Source organism: Camellia sinensis, chromosome 7 (genome assembly GCF_055761805.1).
Source record: "Camellia sinensis isolate YWXY chromosome 7, ASM5576180v1, whole genome shotgun sequence".
Classification (NCBI taxonomy): domain Eukaryota; kingdom Viridiplantae; phylum Streptophyta; class Magnoliopsida; order Ericales; family Theaceae; genus Camellia; species Camellia sinensis.
In genome coordinates this window covers 15,983,310-16,000,484 of record NC_138967.1, presented here as the reverse complement: position 1 = coordinate 16,000,484, position 17,175 = coordinate 15,983,310, and the positions used below count along the sequence as shown (strand labels likewise).

Sequence of the window (17,175 nt, the reverse complement as noted above, 5' to 3'; positions counted from 1 at the left end):
ATTGAGAAAAAAAACTGAGATTCACAATTTAATCTCTAAAATTGTACTCACAATAACATGACAAGTTATGTGTCACAAACTCCATCATGCAAGACCCAATTGCCTTGTTATATCATTGTAAATAAATTGTAGGATTTAAATTGTGAATTTCTATTATTTTTCCAAAATTAATATGTATACTTTTTATTGTACAATCTCTTTCAAATTAAGAAAAAATAAATGATCTATTTCAAAATTATAATTATCATCTATTTTTTTAATCAAAATATACCTATTATCTGTTTTTTTTATTTTTTTGGCGAATTACACTAACAATCCTTATAGTTTGGGGCTCGTGTTATTTTAATCCCTGATTTTTCAATTGCGACAAATTTAACCCTGAATTTTAAATATTGTTTCAAATAAAGACAATAAAAGATACTATTATTTAATTTCAATGACAAAATCATCAATTTGATAAAATTTAAACTAATTTGATAAAAATAAATGTCAAAAAAATATTTTTAAATTTCTAAAAATTATTTGTACCTACCAAAGATAAAATTATGTAAAATTGATAAATCTATTTGACATTTATTTATTTATTTATTTTTATTATATGTTTGGATAATAATCATGCAATAAGTGGTTGTTAGAATTTTAATGTGTAATCAGTATATTTAATATATGAAATGTTTTTAATTTTGGATTTTTTGATTTAATGGATTGGTTTAATAACGATATTAAAGTTGTCACCATATTTGACCTTTGAAAAAATAGAAACTAATTTAATAAAAATAAAAACAATCACCCACTATATAATCATTATCCAAACACATAATAAAAATTAATTTGGTATAAATAAATAAATAAATAAATGTTTAAAAGTTTTATCAATTTTACATAATTTTATCTTTAGTGGGTAGAAATAATTTTAAAAATTCAAAAATATTTTTTTGATATTTATTTTTCAAATTAATTTATATTTTATCAAATTAATAATTTTGTCATTGAAATTAAGCAATGGTATCTTCAATTGTCTTTATTTAGAATAAGATTCAAAATTCAAGATTAAATATGTCACAATTGAAAAGTCAGGAATCAAAGTGACAATCCCAAACTATAGGACTGTTACTGTAATTCACTTTTTTTTTTTTTAGACAATTCTGTTGAAATTATGAAGCTATAATTATCAAAATAAATTGATTTTTTCGTGAATAATAATTTACAAACGAGAGTAAAAAGAAAACATTTTGAATCATTAAAATAAAATTTATAACGAATCTCACACCTCTAATGCTATTAAATTGCACGTTCTCTCTCCGACTAGAACTAGCCAAAGCTATACGTGAATCCAATGGTGTGAATAATGTTTATATATAGATCTCATGTCAATGAATGATATAAATATCATATTATATAATTTTCTTTATTGAGAGAGAGAGAGATGTACTATTATGGATGGAATAGTGAGGCCTAACCATTTAAGTAATTATTTTGGGGATTCACCGCATTCTTCTTGTGCTAATTAATTATTCATGGTTCCTACTCTCGAATAAGATTCAAAGCCTCACCTTTTTTCATCTTTATAATATAGAATTGTCCTTTTCAATAATGGAGGACTAGGAGTAAGTGAGAGTGCCATTCATGTTTTGGAGCATGTCCAAATGCTTGGAGAATTCTTCAGCTATTTGGCAAGTGGAAGGTTGTTAACATCATAATCTTAGTTGAAATTGACAAGAGATATTTACGGTTAGATTCTACTTTTAAAATAGAATAAAATAAAAAATTACGGATAATAATAATATATCTTAAATAATTTTAAAATCAAAAAAAAAAATAGTAAATTGATATAATGTGTCTTTTATATTAATATAAAACGTAAAATATAAATATATTTTATGAGATTTATTTAAAATATAAATTGTCCCTTATGTTTTTTAAAATTATATCTTACTTTTTCAAGTTTCTAATTACATAACAAATTTCACATTTTATTAATAAATCATCAAGTCAATTAATTGCTATTAATAATGTCAAAAATATATTTTAATTAATAATTCAAATAATTTTATTGTTATATAGGAAACTAGTTAGAATTTTTTTTTTTTGTTAATCTGTTAAATAAAAAATTCTAACAATAGAATATTTGTATTTTCAAAACTACAAGGAATTATCCGTAATTTAAATAAATTTCAAGATATTTATAATTTATACTAATATAAATTAGAAGGGGCATTTAGAAATGGTGTGTATAGTGAATTTTTTTTCATGGATTGGGGACATTTGTTGAAATATTTTTTTGTTATGACTTTCTAATAGCATGTCTGTAGATTTACAGCAAAAAACGATTTTATTTCAGGTGTGAATGCTTTTAACGTTATAAAACTCTTCGGTCCATAATTTTGTCATGTTCGAAAAGTAAGGAAATTGCCCGAGACTCCCAATGAGGTGTACCCCATCACCCCATTAGATTTTGATTGGCCCAATTTTTTATTTATTTATTTATTTTTTCAAGTCTTGCTTTCTTAGCAAGACAAGTGACACTGGGGGTGTTGGGGTCGCCCTACTGTGGGTCTCAGCACGGTTGGACAAGTAATTTGTTTTAGGAGGCGTGCATTAAATGGCTTACGTTAATAATGAAGCATTTTATTTTAACATAATTTCACATAAAAGGTGGGGAAAGATATGCAAAAAGTAGAGAGTGATATGATAATTTATAGTGACTTTTTAACTAAAATATGTAGTTGACAAACGAGGTCTCATAATGTTACTAACATTTGAGAAATGCTATTTTAGTAATTTTTAATTTTTTTATGAAAAGATGTGTAAAAAAATAAAGAGAATGATGTGACAATTTATAGTAACTTTTTAACTAAAATTGTAATTCACAAACGAGATTTCATTTATCTAAAAAGTCAATCAACTGATAACCACTTTGGGAAGTTGGATAAAAAGTCAGTTTTTTGACTTTTTAGCTTTTTTAGCAAAAAAAATTAATTTTTTTTTACCCAAAACAATCCAGTTTTTTGCCAAAAAAGTCAAAAAGTCAGTTTTTTACCAATTTCTCAAAACACCACCTAATTTTAAAATTTTTTAGACAACAATCCTAAATTCTAACCTTGCTTGGTTTCCAGTTTTCCAAAAACTTTTCAGAAAATTCTACTTTCTTATTTTTCGTGTTTTTTTGTTTTCGCTGAATTTTTTAATATTTTAAGCAATTTTTTTACTTTTTAGACATACCTAACATAAATACACCTAAAAAGTAAAAAAATGTAAAAAAAATATTTTAAAAATTCACTTAATACCAAAAATACAAAAAAAAATATAAGAATTCAGTACATTTTTTTGTATTTTTATGTATTTATTAATTTTTTAAAATATTTTTTCACAATTTTTTTACTTTTTAGATACATCTAAGTAAGGTGCATCTAAAAAAGTAAAAAAAAATGTTTAAAATTTAAAAAATATTTACTAAAAATAAAAAAACACAAAAATAAAAAAAAATCAATTTTCAAAAAACTTAACCTAGAAAACTCAAACCAAACACAGTAAATATTTTGAAGTCACAATAACAATAACAATTTAAAAATTACTCATCTATTATTTCACATATTTATCCACATCACATATCTGTCTATCTATTCAATGTCAACCATCATTCAAACTAAAATTTTTTAAGATTTTCTATTTCCAGGCTATAGAATGGCCTCTTTGACTTGATTAGTTTTTTGAACAAATTTTACTTTATTCAAATTATGGCTTATGTGCGCATAGCTCCTAATATTATTTGAAAATAAGTAAATAACTCACGTGAATTTCATACTAAAGTACACATCGTTCAGTCTGTTAATAACTCGCACGAAAACACTAAAGTACCCTCGTAAGTCTGTTAATAACTCGCGCGAAAACACTAAAGTACCTCGTACATAGGTTACTGTCACTGCGCAAATCATGAACATTCTCACCTTTTTTAACAAATGTTTTGCACTTACTATTAACTTGATGAAGTACTTAGCACGTTTGATTTGAATTTTTTTAATTTACATTTCAAAAAATTAAGGGCTCGTTTGGTTTGTATTTCTAAAAAATTTTTGAAAAATTTTCTCTGAATAAGTTTTTAAAAGTAATCAAACCAAACAAATTTTTCCAAAAAAATTTCTCAAAACTTATAAACCAAACAAGTTTTCCAAACAAATTTATCTCTCACACACATCAAATCAATCACTTTTTTCAAAACTCTCTCTCAAAATAATTTTCCAAAACATCTTTTAAAAAAAATCAAAGCAAACAACTTTTCGTATTTTTTATCTCTAAAACACATCTCTCAAACACAGACCAAACATATCCTAAATTTTTTATTTTTCGTATTTTTTTGTTGATTTAAATTTTTTTAATATTTTAAACATTTTTTTTTATATATTTTTTAAGTACACCTAACATAAATATACTTAAACAGTATAATATTTTTTTACAAATATTTTATTTTTTAAATACACCTAAGTAAAATGTATCTAAAAAAATAAAAAAATTGTTTAAAATTTTAAAAATATTTACTAAAAACAAAAAAAAAAATACAAAAAATAAAAAATTTAATTTTCAAAAAATTGAATCTAAAAAATTAAAACTAAATACAGTGAATACACTTCAATCTACAAATTACCAAAAAATTATGCAACTACTTCAAAATGATTGATGATAATCTATACCACAAGTAAAGTAAAATTACCCTAACTTTTTTTTTAATCCAAAATTAAATAACTAGTGTATGAATAAATATAATTTATAAACTACGTTAAAACCTGAATAACAATGACAGTTAAAAAAGCATAAAAAACGTTATTGCTAATATAATTTTTTACTAGAATGCAAACACTAGGGGAGAAAAGTAGGTTCAGATAATGTTCTGGTAATTAAAAAATGTAATTGGTAACCACGGTGTTCAAAAAATATAATTAAAATGACACTTTCAAAGAAAGAAAAAAGAAAAAAAAAAAAAATTTAAAAAGTGACGGCTATCCTCACCTTGATTGGTACATTAGGGTGAAAATTTTTCAGTTGAAACAAACAAGTTCTCTTACAATCAGTTAAAAAGTGCTCCGGATCAAATCAACCACAAAAAAAAACTCAAAAAAGGTCACATTTTATAATCATTTGAAGTCACCAATAGTTTTTCAAAAAAATAAAAATTTGTGCCCATTCCTACTGCACATTCATAACCATTCAAGTTACAGATTTTTCAATCTATTCATCCACAGCCAGTGAGGGTACTGGTTAAAAGATTGGAAACTACATATCCTATCCCTGTATAGCATTCTCATGGGGTACAGTACACATCCTTAGAAACTCTGATGATCTATGAATCATAGCAACCAAGACTTCAATAATACAATGAACTAGTATTTATATATATATACCCACAAAGCGAACATGTACCATCAAGCTGAACTGAAGTCCACTGTAGTCATCTTCTAAAATAGCTCCATCAACTGCTGCGCCACATCTGGCATCATATAATACCATAATGTTGTCATTTAACCAAAATTGTAAGGGATAAATTGATGAGGAAAGACAATTCTCATACAATGTGGTTCCATAATCAAGCAAAAGCAAAATTTTGGCGAATATTGTTAAATGCTAATCAATAAGCGTGAGCAAGACACATGAGTATTATCGTATGAAACACAAATCAAGCCTGTGTTATGACTTTTATTTCTCCTATAGTACCTGTGTCAATGGATATGACAAAATTAGGAGGGTAAGATATGTGTCGGACATCCGTACTCAATTTAGACACATAAATCTTCTAATTTACATTTGCTAGTATAGAAACCCAAATAAGATGGAAAAAAGCTTTGGTGAGCCGAGTTAACAATTCCATGCAGCACAAGAATTACAGAAACCAATACTGAAATTTGAATTGTTGGGCTCAAGTTTGGATGCCACTTGAAATTGTTCTGATTTTTATTCCAATACTGGAATTTGAATTGTTAGGCTCAAGTTTGAATGCCACTTGAAATTGTTCTGATTTTTATTCCAACAAGGTCAGGGTTGGATATAACACCCAATTAAATGGAATTTCGAGAGTGTATTTTAATTAAAGACAAACATTTCCAACATCCTTAACACCACATTAGATAGATGCCATTTGAAAACTGCATGTTGGGATTCTAAAAGTTTAACAAATTTAATGGTTTAATTTCATGAATGCATGTCGACAAACTATTAAAAAGGAATGCGACATTTACGTATTGTAGTTAAATACCTTCAAGAATAATTGGCGGCGTTTGGAACTCCATCCATATATTCTGGCATGAAGCAAGATCCATATTTAAATATTTGGCAGCTAGATATGCAGCTCCAGCAGCAATCTGATGTGGTTTAAATTGAAGCCACAATGAACTTCGAAGCCTACATAACAATGCCCGACTTTAGTACAGAATAAAAAGGAATTAAGAACGCAATCGCTGTTTATCGTTGGTTAAGAAATAAATGGATAATCAAACAAACCCATCTGGAGGAACACAAAAACGAAGAGGCAACATCTCGTACAACAGAGGCTACATGGCATACTCGCCGCATTAACACAAATAACATCAGCTTCAAAAAAATATTGGGAACACTTCGACAAACAATTACAATCATATAACCCATGCTAAACTAAAGACAATATAATCGAAGCTTCAAGTAAGAAAAGCAAGCCAAGGCAATTTTCCCTTACCAACTAACAAAGCAGCAACCCAGGAGATATATTTCCCAAGAACCTTCTGGAGAATTGCCGGGAGAGTACCAAAACTATAGCAAACATGTAATACCCATCTACAGAACACATCAACTCCCATGCCCAGTTGCGATCCATTAAACCACCCAAAGCAAATGCTGATATCTTCTGCTCAATAGTTTAATCCGCAAAGCTTGCCAATGTGCATATTTGCTTACAGATATGAATGAACATCTACGTACTTGAGAATACACATATTCATTGTATTTATTAGAGAAATAATTTACCCAAAATTACATATTTCTGTATACCATACACACTGCAAAAATTTAAAAGGTTTGGACCAAAAATATAATAATTTACAGGACCGTAGATTATCAAACCTTAAATTTGTAGTTTAGTGAAGTCTGAACAGTTTTTTGGAATTAAAAAATAAAAAAAAAAAATTAATAATAATAATAACTGATATAAATATAAGGAAATTATTACCCTTTAAGTAAGTGCTAACAGAGCTCCACAGAAAATATGCAAAACCACATATTTAAAGTGGAAAGGTGGTTTGTTCAAAATACATAATAGTAATGATGCTATGCCCACCATGTGAAAAATTTTGGAATCTAGCTGCCAAAATTAAAATGGCGAATGTAGAAAAAAAATACAAATTTTCAGAAAAAATATATGAATTGTTTGCTTCACAAGTGAATACAGTTGGTTCCTGCAACAGTGCTTCAAATAAACGAGGTGGTAGCTATGCCATCATATCTTCCAAATCAATTTCCACAGACAGCATGTTTTGCAGAACTGTACTATTATAACTAATAAAGCTTAGACCAAAGAAGTCTTGACTTCATGATGCCAAACCGAGGCAGAATATAGTAGTATAATTCAATATAATATAAAATAAATAGCAATATAAATTAATAAATATAAACATTATCAATATGGGTTGTGTCATTTCATGGCATTTACCTTAAGGCAACAATAATAGTAATAATATTTTTCAACAAATGGCCCTTATGCTTCCAGGATTATATGTATACAAATATATCACATACTTATAAAAATTGTTACTAGGTGTTATTTGAAAACACCATTAAGTGCACAATCAGGAAGATTTTTAGGATAAATCTTCTATTAAAGTATATTTTATAGAGCATACTACCACTAGAAACGAAAATAGGAAATTTGTTCAGAAACTTGATTTACCAATAAACTCAAAATAAGTTCCACAGGTGGGAATTTTCTTTTAACAGTGTAATTTATACTCAAGATTCAGTTTCACAGATTGATTCAACAACTCAAAAAATTGATAAATATATATCGACACACACAAACAAAAGCATCACCACTTCCTCACTGTTGTTGCCACCTTCGCTGAACAATTTAAATTCTTTAAATTTTTTCATAGAAAAAACTTTAAATTCTTTCATAGAAAATATGTGTTACATCCCAAATCCCACAAAATGGAAGAATGATTCATTAAGTTGTTCCATTTCTTGTGTATATTTAATAATGTAAATAAAATTAGTTTTATTAGTTAGGTAAGTCTCACAGTGTATTAAAATTCCTTCAATTTAAGAAAATCAAATGCAATTCAAAAACTTTAAAGATACATGAAATCTCTTCACTATTATGTTACTACTACTCCGCTCTTTTAACGTGTACAACTCAACTTAACAAGCCTTTGTCCCAATTACTTCGGGCCAGCTACATGGATCATTCTCTCCAGCTAACTCTATCCAGATTAATATCAAGTAAGTTTAACATGATCATGTCCTTTCTTATCTCCTCAACTCATATACTCCTTGGCCTTACTCTATTTATTTTATTACCCATTCTTTTGACATATATCAACCAACAATAATTAATTGGTTGATTAGAAGGTAATAACAATAACCCATAATATTATGTAATTTGAAATCCACTTAAATTCCCTTGCATCAAATTACCACCCTACCCCCAACATGGTTCAAGTTCATATAGCAGAAGTATCACCGAAAAAAAAAAATTGAGCACTAGATTACACCATTAGTTCTCTGATAATTAAGCAAGCACACAGTAGAGCACATCATCATCAGACCAAAGTAAAACCTTCCATTCTAAGAAATTCATTTCTCAGGATCCTTTTACTGATTTACTCTGTGGAGCCCTAAAACACACTACCGCTGCCCAGAAAAATCACTGTAGATACCTCCTGAAGTGCCATGTGCCATAGACACAAGCAATGACATGCCTTACCCATAGACTTGTCAGCCTTCAAGGGACACCTGCGGTTCACGTGTTTGGTCACACCAAACAAGATTAAAGAACCAATAACACTTCATGTGTGCTTAGATCTGTAACTTCATTCTGCAGGTCAAGCTATACCAGGCATCTCATGATTCCAATATCACGACAGTTGCTTCGTGCTACACCCCTATGCAGATCAAGCTGCCTCAGGCTTGTTCAACTAAGAGAGAAACCTTGCCAGCTTTGCTCAGAAATTTCTAGAAAATTTTATTTCTAATTAAGAGACAATTCAGTTAGGTTAGGCTGTTTCAGTTTCCCTAAGGCTTCGGAGACATAGACATCCAGCTAAGGACATGTGCTCACCTTCTACATATAGAAGGTTGTACCCCTCTTACATCAAAACATACAGTTTCCTTTGAGATTGAAGTCCTCTCTCTCTCTCTCTCTCTCTCTGTGTGTGTTTCATCTCTACCAGTCACTCTCACTCTTCTGAATATCCAGTGCCTTTACCAGTTTTTCCACTCTCCAATGAACCTCTGACCGTCTGATCAACGCTTTCACAATTACAAACCTATAAGAGTCATGCTTGCATAGACAACAGAAATTCTAAAGGAAAAAAAAATCATCAAACATTGACGCAATTTGGTATGACTCAGTACCACAAAGAATTGAGTTCAAAAACCTAGGAAAGGGAAGAAGATAAGGGAGGAGCTGTGAAACAAAGTATCAAAAAGTAATAAAGCATGAAAAGAACATTTCATGTGAAACAACATTATTATTTTCGTGTAGTAGTGTAGGGGTGATAAAATTAGCAAACATGTAGTAGGGAGGGAGGGAAGAAGTGACGGGGAGAGAGAGAGATGTGAAAAATACGATCAGGAAAGAATATAAAGGAGCAGATTCAAAGGTTGACATCCAAAGTGATTAGGGTAGGGATGGGCACCAACTGAAAAGTCCATGTAGTCCCAAACCCAAGACAATAGCTGAGCAAAAATAGAGGTCAATTAGAAAATGGGGAAACTAAAAAAATGCACAATGAGCCCAACTAGTATCCACTAGACAGATAACATCACGAGAGTGCATAGGTATACAGCACAGAAGTGTATATTTATGGGCTTATGGATCAGGAGCAAAAATGACTGAAAAATTGATCCTTGCACATAAACTCTTGCAATTTCCATAATCACCGCTCAATGAACATTAAGCAATAACTTTCACCACTGCATGTACACATAACCCATAGTGTATTAGCTTTAGTTAGTATATAGAACATTGGGGTGGGGGAGAGAGAAACAATAAAAAATTAGTTCAATGGAAAGTAATGTGGAAATCATTAGCCTTTCCTTAATGTGTGTGCGTGTGGTGGCGGTAAAGTGGGGGAGTTTTTATGGGTCATTTTCTTTCCATCAATGCCACCAACCTACTATTTGGCCTAAAGTTTTTAACATATATAAAAGGATTTTTGGTAATATACAAAATACAAAACCAATTTAAATCATTTCCAAAATTTTTTAATAGGAAACTCAACTACGATAATATATAGTATTAATACCCATAAATTAATTTTGTGAAAATCCCCAAATGATTTTGAAACAGAACAAAACTTCAAAATTAACATGAATGACTCTAGAAAAGGCAACCCCTAGCTACCTGACCATATATCCCCCCTTTGGGTAGTTGATAATAATCAAACGAGTGGTCATCCGCTAAATCTCAATGGACATGACAAAAACTCACCCAAACACCTTTTCTATGGCTTCTTTTGCCTATTCAACAGTGTCCTATATGGACACCAAGCGGGGCTGCAACATTGAATGAAACGCCACATGATTTGATTTCAAAGGACCACAGAGAAGTCAAAGTGAGATGGCAAAAATGGTTCTGTAGCAACAGTGGCTATCTTCTATAGCCAATGAACAAGTTAAAAGATATTTTCATGAAAAGGCATCCACAACATATCGGTGGTTCAACTTCAGATGTAAAACAAAACTTTCCATGAACAGCATATCAATCCGCCAGCTAAGAATATGAAACAGGTGAGCACGCTAATCTTGTATAGACCCTGCAATTATTTGTCAATCCAAAAAAATCAATATCCCATGCCAAAATGACTACGTACAGGAATTACACAAGAGCAAAGAACGAAGCCATCAACACACAAATAAGAAGCATTTAAAAAATCACGTATGCAGAAAGAAAAAAACACAACTTATACTCCATATTCATGACTGCCCTCCAAACCTCAGCAAGTCTGCAATTTGATTGAAATTCAGACCTCCAAACAGATTTAACAATCATAACCAGACGAGCTGATCCTTATTTACAAACATCATTTTGAGCAGGCTTCTGAATAAGATTAGTCACAGCAGCACAGCGAAACAAAAAAAAAATGTCTAATGGGGAGCACGGTCAGGATTATTGCCTAATCATACTATCAAAATTCATAGTCTACACAGCCAAGTAAAAATTTTGGCAAGCACTAGATACTGCTATTTGATATTGCCCTCAAATCTGCCTGAATTATTCAATATAACAAACAGTGCAGTTGTAAAACTCATGGTATCAATTGCATTATTACAAAATCATGAATTATTAAAGTGAAACTTACCCTTCACTGATCAAATTCAGTGCCAAATTCACCAAAACTGATTGTGAAAGGCCTAATTTGTCGATAATGGATGTAAGAGGAGCATATGGATGTTGTACGTTAAGCTCAAAATCCAGAGTTGTCAATATCAATTGCTCAGCCTCAATCACCCGTTCTCGATACTGCTCAAACCAATCCTATTCAACAAGTGACCCATGTTAGGAAATCATATTGAACTCACTAACTAAAATTCAGAAAGAATGCCAACTTCTGATGCATAACAAATGAATATCCTCAAAAATGAACAAGTTGGTCCACAAATGTCAAAAAATTTAATTCGAGTTAAATTTTTAAGTATACATATAGAAAGAAACAATCATTCCCTATTGAACTGTAGAAAGATATCTGCAATATCATTTGGTCATGCCAAAAGTTGCTGTTTTTTTTTTTCGGTGTGTGTATGTGTGTGTGTGTGTGTGTGTGTGTGTGTGAGAGAGAGAGAGAGAGAGAGATGACACCTATAAAGTGGTTGTGCGAAGTCCAAAAGGGACCAACATTGTGGGATGGAGAGACAATTTTTTTCATTCCTTTTACTTCCATTTTCTCAAAAATCACTTTCTCATATCATGTTCTCGGCAATTAAACATTTGGACAAAGATGGCATTTCTTCATGGAATGAAGTTGTACATGCAGAAATCATGGTGCTTCACAAAACAACATTAAAAAATCAAGTATACTCACAACAGGGAGCAGATAGGAGAGGAAAGTGATGTCCTGCTTGTGGAAAGTTTCACATGATGCTCTCACCACATCGTTCAAAGGGCGTGGTGTCTCCTCAGACTTTGCAGCCAGAAAAAGAGTAGCAGTAGCAATCAACTGCAAGAAAATTGAGTCAACGACAACAAACTGCACAGTGTAAATGCAAGAAACAAAATTGACCGACAATATATCTATATATATAAGAAGCTCTTTCCTGCTTATGGCTTGTCCTTTTTTCCCTATTTGGCCCTTTTATTTTGTATAATTTACTAATGGTGATCTATATGTTGATTTTCCCATTTTACTCTTTTCTTTGGCAATACTGGTGGGTACTAATTTGAGTGAAGGTTTTTTTCCGTAATTACGCAAACATTCTTGGTCAATTATGCAACATAAATTTTTTATTTTTTAACAAATTACAAATACACCCATAAGGTTTGTTTAAAATATGAATAGGTCCTATAATACTAAAAATTACAACTATTGTTTGTTAAAAATTTTAATTTAACACAATAATCAAGAAAAAAAAATTACTTTCTTATGCAATAATAAATTATCAAAATTGTTCATTGAAAAATATTTCTCATATCATTAAAAATTGTTAATTGACTTAATACTTTATTTTATTAACAAAATTGTTAATTGAAAGATATTTTTTATATCATTAAAAAATATTAATTGACTTAATGATAACTTATTAATAAAATTGGTCATTTGTTATGCGAGTATGATTTATTTATTAATAAAATGAGTCATTTGTATATATATGTATTCTCTTTTGCTTTTTTATTAGTTTAGTGAATTATTTAGTCTTTTTTGTTTAGATGGGGGAATTATCATAATATTTGCTTTATATTTATATATTGAGAAAAATTACACACCATAATTCTATTTTTTTATTTTTGTATAAATTCGGAAGAAATGCTAAAGACATATAAATTCACCCACAATGATATGGTAATAGAATTGGGGTCTATATCATTGGGTGTATAACAAATCAAAAAATGATACATATCACATCACATAACTGTAAATCGAATTATGTGAGCTTTTGCGGGTCTCAAACATTTTCCAACAATGTGATGACGGAGTTGGGTTCTATATCATTGGGTGTGTAACAAATTTCAAAACTTTAACAGAAAAAATAAAACTCCTAATTACTCTCCTATACAATAATAAAATCACCAAAACTGTTAATTAAAATATATTTATGATATCATTAAAAACTATTAATTGACTTATTGGTTGTTTAATGAAATAGGTCATTTGTTCTGTGATTAAAAATTTGAAAGGGTGACATATAAGTTTCAAAATCATAAGTCGCAATTAATGAAAGTTGAATGATCATTCAATAGTTTTCAGATAAAATGACCATTTCCTTATAATAGTGAATAAGAATCCATTTTTAATGTATTTTTCATCATATGGGAGAATTAACATGTTAATTCATGATACCATTCCACTTTCATTTCAATGAATTAAACATTACTGATGAAACTCACCACATCGAATAAGTATTGAATAACAAAATGAACTAACCTTATATAAAACAAAAAAATTATCGAATAATTAGTTTGGTGACTATTTGGAGTTGATATGGATTTAGACAATAGCACAAGTGGTCATGAACAAACACTTGAGTGTTAAAAATATATTAACTTACGCAAATTTGATATAATTATATTGGACTCATTTAAAATTTTAAGTTACAGAACACTTAGCTCAATTTTCATTAGTAATTCATTAGTCATATAGATGTAAAATATATTTTTTTTAACCTCTTTTATACTAAAATGTATATTTTATTTTGTTTATCTTTGTTTCTTCACACCCTCTGCAATAATTTCGGTTATTTTAGTCTTACTGAAAAAGAAAAGAGTATAATTATGTTAAAATGATAGGACTTATTATATTTTTCCTAATTGCTATTATTTATACAAATTATATAATTCTATCATATATCTAATAATTTATTATATTCAATTTCACAGAATAATATTTTTATTTTTAAAAATTATCAAAATTCAAAATTTAAAGATCCTGTAATAATAGCACGGGCTTTTTTAAACTAGTATATATATACAAAGCACATATCAGCCAATGGATGATAGGATAAAATACAAGTAAATAGCATCTTAATGACAAAATCAACTAGCTGTCATCCCAATGTGATCCCCTATCAACTTCCACTAACTTACAATAGTAGAATGAAAATTTGCACATATATATCAACAATTAATGGTTTTTTAATAAGTAATTTATACATTTTGCATAGGAATGGCTAAATCATCCACCTCTAAAGGGATCTGTTTAGTTATTTTTTATTACATTTTCGTTTTTCATATTTTCAAAAACACGAACAACAAAATGTTCAATAACAAAAAAAATTCAAAAAAAATTCATTTTTCTGGGAAATCAGTTTTAAAAAATGAAAACAACCAAGTACATTTTGGTTTTTGAGAAAGGTCACATATGCAAGAATAAAACACAATACAAGACAAACTGTACCTGGATATTCTGCAAAGAAAATGAATATGCTTTGAAAATCCTCAATAGCATCCAACAGAATAAGTTCACAGAGATTTTGCAAAAGGTAAGAAATAAAGATGAGAAACTCACAAATCTATCGTGGCAAGCATGAGACCTTCGAACAAAAAAACGGTGGCACAAAACCATTGCAGTGCCAATAGTGGTTTGAGGCCTGCAAGCAAGTCCAGAAATAGAATAAGGTTTCATTAGGACTCTATGGACACAATAAAAAAACTACTGCTCACAATTATTCAAATACACTGGCTACATAGACACCCTAGCTTCTGAAATATATTAAATATGTACGTGCACACGAAGAGCTTACATATCCAATCGCAATCCAAGATTCTGGAGGAAAGCACAATATGAATAGCGCAAGTGCGTTTCATGCAGCACATCAATACCATCTTTCCTGGATGGAGAGCATCTCTCAATCTCATCCCTCGACATAAAGGCCTCATCATCAACCTCAAACGTTGAGCGATCACGTTTACTGGTGGCAGAAGTGTAAGCATTGGGATCTGGTCTAGAAGCAACAGGAAGGACTAAATTGTTGTCGCGTGTAGGAGGGCCATTATTATGTGCTTCTGGTTGATAATGTCTCCCACAGTCTTCCCAAGTTGAAGCCGAAAATTTTCTCCTTTTCAAAGAAGGTGCAGCGTCATGCTTAACATAATTAATGTGATAGTTATACTCCTTAAATTTCTGTGAATAGTCATGGACATTGTTGTACTTCCTTATGCAGTTTCCATTGCCGTTATAATTATTTAAATTGTTGGTGGTGGAGTGATTTCTATTGAAAGAGGACCTACACCCACCAAGGTAAGGGCCACCTTGTGAATGGTAAGTCCGTGCACGAGACATGGTTCCTGTTGGATTAACCAAAAACAAAAAAACAAAAGTCAGAAAACTCAAATTAGTAAAGATAACAAGCTGAAACTTTTCACATTTCACACAAACTTAGCAACAATGTGGCACTATATTGCTACGACTTACGAGTATATTGTATACAACACTGGTAGGTACATTAATCCAAACTCATTCCCTTCATGAGGATTGTTAGGAAGGTTACACTAGTCCAAACTAGGGGCATGATGGTGACACTGATTGACCATGAAAAATGTATGTTTTCCCTTTAACACAAACACATATATATAAATTATACATATAATATAAACAAGCAAAAAAAAAAATCAATACCATGTGCACATCCCAAATCAGTCTAAGATCAATGAGTCGTCATCTAGTGCCAAACATTTTCATAATCTTGCAAAATATCCCAATTTTGTTACTAGAATAAAGTACTCATGACAAATTATTCGGGTATGGGTAGGGCGCCGCGTGGCATTGCTATGTGTATCGCAAATCAATCACAGGCAAACACAAATATAAATGTGATGTGCGCACACCGTGTAAGGCAATCGTGTTCCAGGAATGTACCCACTTGGCAATACCCTCCAAGATATCCAATAATTACTCAGTACTCAGCCCAACCTAACAGACCATTATATTCATATGATCCATCAAATCTGTCAAAAAGTGCAATGTTATACTATAAAACCCTCAATTCCTGACCTCCAAGACATATGAACCCCACCCATAAAAAATCAACACAAACCATTCAAATACTATAATTGACGGAATAACACATCCGCTAATTTGGAGCCAAAATTCGAGAACCAGTGCAGGAACAAATAAATTTTCTTGGCATCCAAACAGGCCCCTAATTCTAAACAGATTTTCAGAAAGAAAAAAATCAAAAAAAGAAAAAGAGAAAGAAAAAGCTATTGCCTAATCATCATAACTTAATAAAAAAAAGGATCAAATTGAACCAAAAAAATAAGCGATTCAAAAACAAAAGAGATGAAATCGAGATAATTACCGAATTAGAATAGAAAATAGATCTGATGAATCCGTAATCGATCGTCGAAAAAGGACGTTGTGATCTGATCTGTGAGGAGTTCAGAAATGAACTCGGAAAGCTTGAGAATTATGGTTAGGGTTGTTTTTCAGTGCAAAAGTAATAGGTAATCCAGAAAACAAAAAAGAAAACGAAGAGAGAGAGACAGAAAGAGAGACAGAGAGACTTCAGAAAAAATAGATAAATGTAAGGTGAAAAGTTTGGTGTATCATTTCGTTCGGAAAAAGTTATGTGTGCTTATCTAATCAATTATTTTACGGTCTATCAATTAATATAAATTAGTATTAAGATATTATTATTAAATATAATATTTAAAATTTTATAAATAATATTATATCATTTATTAACATATTAATGTATATATTAATTAGTACATATAATATTATTTATTATTTTATAAATAAAACTATCCACATGTCCAATAGATAATATGACATAATTTTAAAGATT

General features: G+C 30.1%; 1 protein-coding gene across 3 annotated transcripts; it reads right to left on the bottom strand.

Annotated features, from left to right (window-relative positions):
* Positions 1-5,149: 5,149 nt before the first annotated feature.
* On the bottom strand, positions 5,150-16,972 carry LOC114307731 (cyclin-T1-4). 3 transcript variants are annotated; one of them, XR_014335016.1, is made up of 9 exons: positions 16,687-16,968; positions 15,130-15,673; positions 14,895-14,976; positions 12,258-12,392; positions 11,538-11,713; positions 10,667-10,991; positions 6,701-6,941; positions 6,245-6,390; positions 5,150-5,482 (listed from the first exon to the last, which is right to left on the bottom strand). XR_014335016.1 is itself a non-coding variant. In XM_028253148.2 (7 exons), exons 2-7 carry the CDS (start codon positions 15,666-15,668, stop codon positions 5,451-5,453), a joined length of 1,110 nt encoding a protein of 369 aa, XP_028108949.1. In that variant the 5' UTR covers positions 15,669-15,673; positions 16,687-16,972; the 3' UTR covers positions 5,150-5,450. The 3 variants fall into 3 exon arrangements, 1 of the variants encoding a protein (XP_028108949.1); XR_003645211.2 differs by having other exon boundaries at positions 6,701-10,991; positions 16,687-16,972; XM_028253148.2 differs by lacking the exons at positions 6,701-6,941; positions 10,667-10,991 and having other exon boundaries at positions 16,687-16,972.
* Positions 16,973-17,175: the final 203 nt, after the last annotated feature.